A 6,000-nucleotide genomic window follows, 5' to 3' on the forward strand; every position below is an offset into this window, starting at 1 on the left:
CACTGCAACTAATTAATTTACATTTAGGTTGGCCTTAAGAAGGATCGTAAAGAAACCTGGAACAATCATGCAACAAGGAAGGCTTTGTGATGTGTACATTCCCAAAATAAAAGAGAGGAAAATTACTTATTTTCTGCATCCATATCTAACTTGCAATAAACCCTTTGTTCTAACTGACTAAAACTAGAAGTATTTGTGTCGAGAAAATGATCAAATAAAGGTGAAATCGATCAATCAAAAGTTATCTTGATTTGATTTTCACCTGATCTAGCATGATCTTTTTCATATATTATGCAGAACACCATTCTGACTTAATAACCCTATTATTCCTTTGTATGAGGTAACTATAAGCGCTCCGGGCTAATCTAAAGATAGCAGACAGCAGAGCTTAGTCCTTGAGCCTTTGCTTAGCCCATTGGAGCTCTATGGCCCAATCTCCTTCTGCTCTTTAGGGATCTTATGCCAAGCTAGCAACTACTTGTATGTCTCTATCCTGATTGAATTTAGATGTAAATTATACTCTTTTAATTACATTCAAGAGTTGATTATCCTATTATCAGATTGCATTTTCTTTTTGAAAGGAGTGTCCTATAGTTATTTTTTTTGTAATAATCTAGTTACATACACTCGATTGAAGATCTAAAAAATGTATAAATTGTGTATGGTAGGCGAGAAAAAGGAAGGATGGAAAAATTACTTTTTTTTTCATAATTTTTTTTGTTTGGTAAGAGAGAAATAGTAGAAGAAAAGAAAAATGAATGAATTTGTATTTTCTCCTTCTTTCTAAATCCATTTTCTTTTCGAAAGTAGGAAAAAAATTTATTCAACTTAAATTCACAATATTATTTATAATTTTATCTCTAACCTCTTTCTTTTCCTCTATTTTTTATCATTCATATCAAAGACAAAAAAAAATCAAATTATATATTTAATGCTTATACTCTATCTAAATGTTGGATTTAATCTTTTTATAATAATTTATATAAATCAAGTCTTTTATACTTTCAAAATTTGTTAAAATAATTATTATCAATTTTTAAAAACACAAAATGACTTGTTGGCAGCGATCAACGGTACCATAACGTAGGTCAACACAATAGCAACATGGTAATTCCTACTATGACTTAGTCAATGTAATACCATTTTAATCAATGTCACATCATCTTGATTAAATGTCAAGTTAACAATTTTAATGTATAAAAAATTTTAGAGGTGTTAACCATTGAATTCACGTTAACAAATTTTAAAAGTATGTGATAGTAGAAAGATTAAATCAAATAATTTGATATAGTGCAAAGATTACATGTATAATTAATAAAAAATAACTTTTCTTTTCATAATATTAGTGGGAAGCACGGTCAGACCCTGTTTAGTTCTTTCCTTTTCTGCTTTCTAAATCTGACATTGACAGTCAACGCCATTTGTATGAGTTATCCACAGGGCATAGAACTCCAACCTTTAATGTTTCTTTCTTCAACTAATTTTGTTTACCACCGATATTGGAGTACCATGGTTTCCTACTACCTTGAGGCTTTGGCATCCACAAACAGATAGATTAGGCTTTGAAATCCAATTTTCTTGATAATTATGTTTCTCAGTCTCTTCTTCTTGTTCCATCTCATAGTCCCTGGCTTGTCAGAGTTCCTAAGCTGTGCTTCATCCACAACCATGTCACCTGATATCCAGTTCGACGAGTCCAAGATGGGAAGACCGATTTTATCTCGGGTATCAATGTCCAATCCTGGCAACCTTGAACTTTTAAAAACTTCTGCTTGCATATTTACAATACCATCCAATAGCACATTCACCGTCTCCCCTGGTCCCGTATTTGTAAGACTTCATTTTTATCCAATCTCTTATCCAAGCTTAAACCTTTCAAAAGCATTGTTTAATGTTAGCATCGGCAGCTACACTCTTTTATCTATTTCCAAGTCTTCCTACTCTAAAGGAGCTTTTGATGTTGAGCATATCATCAAGGAATACTGTGTTCCTGTAGAAGGCCATGTATTGAATATATTGTTCACCCCATCGTCAGATTATTCTGATGCCTATGGCTTTGTTAACATGATTGAGGTCGTTTCGGTGCCTCCGAAGCTTTACATAGGAGATCTGCGACTGCCACTCATTGGACATCCTAATCAATCTTACTCTATGAACTACACAGCTCTTGAGACTTTTTATCGGGTGAACGTGGGCGGTTCGCCCATCTCTGGTAACCATGATACTGGCAGTGGCATGTCTCGTTCTTGGTCTGGGGACCAAGGTTATCTGCTTCCTAACACAGATATTATTCACTTCAAGAAAGCAGAAATTAACTTCGGTTCTGAGGTGCAAGCATACACTGCCCCAAAGGAAGTCTATTCCACAGCTAGAAAGACATTAATTCCTGATGATAACCTAACCTGGTCAGTTCCTGTAGATTCTGGCTTCTGTTACCTCATTAGGCTTCATTTGTATATGCACAATAGCACGTATTTTATGGAAGAGAATCAAATGGTTGTTCATATTTATAGTCCTGATCATGCAGAAATCAACTTAACTGAGAAGCTGGGAGTTTCCATCTATAGAGATTATCTTGTGAATTTCTCAGGAAAACACCACAGGATAATGTTTCTAACAATTGCCATTCAACAAAATAAAAGTGCAATTCTTAGTGTGCCAATCTTGAATGGGTTAGAAATCTTCAAACTATCTGATGATAGCAACTCTCTTGCAGGACCTAATCCATTCAAAGCAAGAAAGGTATTTGATACCTTATCTGATACCTCATCTTTTGATATTAATCCGGCTATCTATACGATTATTAAGGTATTAGCAGCAGGGCTTTTTGTAATACCTATTGTATGCTATGGTTGCCTCCTCCTTTCACCTTTCAAATCACGACGGTGCTCTTACTTAAAACGGAAAAGAAGGGTTACATATTTACCATCGTCAGAGCACTGCCCGCACTTCTCTCTTGCTGAGATAAAGTTAGCGACCAACAACTTCTCGGATGCTTTATTACTTGGCTCAGGGGGGTTTGGAAAGGTGTACAAGGGCTGTATTATTGATGGCATAGGCAACACCATGGTTGCTATAAAGCGTGCAAATCCCAATTCACACCAAGGACTAAACGAGTTCCAAACTGAAATCACCACACTTTCTAAGCTGCGGCACTGCCACCTAGTATCCTTGATCGGCTGTTGCATGGAAGATGATGAAATGATTCTTGTCTACAATTTTATGGCTGGAGGTACTCTACGCGACCACCTTTACAACACCAAGAAAACACCACTTCCATGGAAGCAGAGGCTAAAGATTTGTATTGGTGCAGCTCGGGGACTGCACTATCTTCACACAGGAGGAAAGCAGACTATCATTCACCGTGACGTGAAAACCACTAACATCCTTTTGGATGAAAATTGGGTGGCCAAGGTCTCAGATTTTGGGTTGTCAAAAATTGGACCAAATATGATGACAGAAGCTGAAACTCATGTAAGTACATTGGTCAAGGGCAGTTTTGGATATCTAGATCCAGAATATTATCGCCGTCGAAGATTGACTGAAAAATCTGATGTGTACTCATTTGGAGTGGTACTATTCGAGGTACTATTTGCTAGACCTGCTGTGTTACCACTGGTTGAAAGTGAAGAAGAGCATGACAAGGTAAATTTGGCTGAGTGGGCTATCCATTGTTATCAAATGGGGACCCTGGATCAGAGCATTGACCCTTCCCTACTAGGACAGATTAACCCTGAATGCTTTCAGACATTCACAGCTATTGCAAGGAAGTGTTTGGCAGACAAGGGAAGTGACCGGCCAAGTATGGGAGAGGTATTGTGCAACTTGGAGCTGGCATGGCAACAGGAGCACAAGTGTTCCTTGTTGGAAGCAAACAGTCTTCAAGGCAGGGCCAACGTGGGAATTGGCGGTAATTTGCCTCCAACAATTGACTGTCAACGATGCTTACCAATTGGTAATTCTGATCCAACCCCAGGTGCTGAGTTTTCAGAGATCATTGTTCCAATTGGACGTTAAGAGGTTTGTATTCATGCTTTTGCTAATTCTAAAACCTGTTGTGCTGTTTCTGCAACTCTGAAATTCATTTGTGAAAACAAATAAATTGGAAAACTGAAATTTTACCCATTTCTTCCTAATATACATAGAATTGTTATGCAATTTTTAAATTGAAGAGATTTCATGCGCTTTTAAGACTCAAATTAGAGACTAAATGTAAATTGTAAAAGTCATATTTGCTCTAGTAAAGGTGTTTCCGAGAGTACTTATGCGAAGTAGTATTTGGCAATAGTGCTAGAATGATTTCATAAGGAAAACACTTGAACTATCTTTTCCATGTAATTTGCAAATTTTAACCTTTCCTTTGGCTCACTTCTTTTTCCTTTCCTAAACAATCTAAACTCCTAAGACAATTACTTTTTAGAAGGATAGAGAAGATGCAAGAAACCTTTTCTGAAATAATTGCCAGCTAAAACTAACATAGCAAGCAAAAGAAACAGAGCATCTAGACCAATGTTTCATGCACCAATAGAATACTGGAGAACTGGGATTCAGACATTATGTGGAATTATGGATGCCAGATAACTCATGTAACAGGAAGAAATATGATAAAATTGTTGTTTCAATTCTCTTAGGCTTAGTTCAGCATCTTACTTGGGTTGCAAATTTGGGTTTTAAAGTTTAACTACATATTATAATTTGAAAATGTAATCTACTCTTTATTTTAGTTTGAATCCTGGTTTGAAAGTTTTATCTATGTTTGTCTTTGTTATCGTTATTGCAGTTTACAACACTGTTTTGCAGCCTGGAATGCGCAGAGCTTTGTCCTTGTGCCTTTGCTTAGCCCATTGGAACTCAATGGCCCAATCTCCTGTTGTTCTTTAAATCCCACATAGATTTAGGATCCTCTGCCAAACTTGCCTCGTAAGCTCACAAGTGAAAACAAAAGAGGCTGCTACGTAAATAATATTTCAGCCCAAAATTTCGAAGTGGATTGCATTGAGGAAAAAGCAAAGGCGAAAGGAGGAGTGCCTTACTACCTTTACCAGTGATGGCTTAGGATCTGGAATGTTTACTAGTAAATACTAATGGTGTGTTTTATAGTACTTATAGCTAGCAACTACTTGTATATGTCTCTATCCTGATTGGATTTAGATGTAAATTATACTCTTTTAATTATATTCAAGAGTTGCTTATCGTATTATTAGATTACATTAATTGTCTGTTTGGTAGGAGAGAAAGAGAAAAGATGGAAAAATTACTTTTTTTCCATAATTTTTTTTAATTTGGAGAGAAATAGTCAAAGAAAAGAAAAATGAATGAATCTGCACTTTTCCCTTCTTTCTAAATCTATTTTTTAAAAAAGTAGAGAAAATCATTTATTCAACTTAAATTCACAATTTTATTTGCAATTTTCTCTCTAACCTCTTTCTTTTCTTTTATTTTTCATCATTCATACCAAACACAAAACAAAAATCAAATTATGCATTTAGTTTTTATATTACTTTATCAAAATATTAAATTTAATTTTTTTGTTATAATTCATATAAATCGAATCTTTATAAGTTCAAAATTTATTACAACAATTATTATTAATTTTTAAAAACTTCAAAATGTCACATCAACATTGATCAACTTTACTTAGCATAGGTCAACATAATAAATACATAAAAAACTCCCACATTGACTTAGTAAATTTAATATCATTTTAATCAATGTCACATCATCATGATTAAATGTCAAGCTAGCAATTTAAACAGGGTTAACCATTGAATTGAAATTAACAACTTTTGAAGGTACATGATAGTAGAGAGATTAAATTAAATATTTTTGATAAAATACAGATTTAATAAAAAAATAACTTTTCTTTCCTTTTTGGCTCTTTCCTCACCTTTTTCCATTCTCTCCAATTTCCTTCCCTGCTACGTAACATAGTGTTTAGATTTCTCCCTTTCAAAACAGTCGCCATCACAGCATTTGTATTAGTGGGAACAATGGGACTAC

At 34.9% G+C, this 6,000-nt stretch overlaps 1 protein-coding gene across 2 annotated transcripts; it reads left to right on the plus strand.

Annotated features, from left to right (window-relative positions):
* On the plus strand, positions 1,492-5,155 carry LOC18610200 (receptor-like protein kinase FERONIA). Of its 2 annotated transcripts, none has more exons than XM_018114509.1 (2): positions 1,492-4,020; positions 4,781-5,155. In XM_018114509.1, exon 1 carries the CDS (start codon positions 1,588-1,590, stop codon positions 4,015-4,017), a length of 2,430 nt encoding a protein of 809 aa, XP_017969998.1. In that variant the 5' UTR covers positions 1,492-1,587; the 3' UTR covers positions 4,018-4,020; positions 4,781-5,155. The 2 variants fall into 2 exon arrangements, with proteins under 2 accessions (XP_017969998.1, XP_017969999.1); XM_018114510.1 differs by having other exon boundaries at positions 4,801-5,155.

This window comes from Theobroma cacao, chromosome 2, assembly GCF_000208745.1.
Source record: "Theobroma cacao cultivar B97-61/B2 chromosome 2, Criollo_cocoa_genome_V2, whole genome shotgun sequence".
Lineage (NCBI taxonomy): Eukaryota > Viridiplantae > Streptophyta > Magnoliopsida > Malvales > Malvaceae > Theobroma > Theobroma cacao.

Coding starts and splice junctions, on each gene's coding strand:
- LOC18610200 (XM_018114509.1), top strand. CDS start 1,588: ATGTTTCTCAGTCTCTTCTTCTTGTTCCATCTCATAGTCCCTGGCTTG.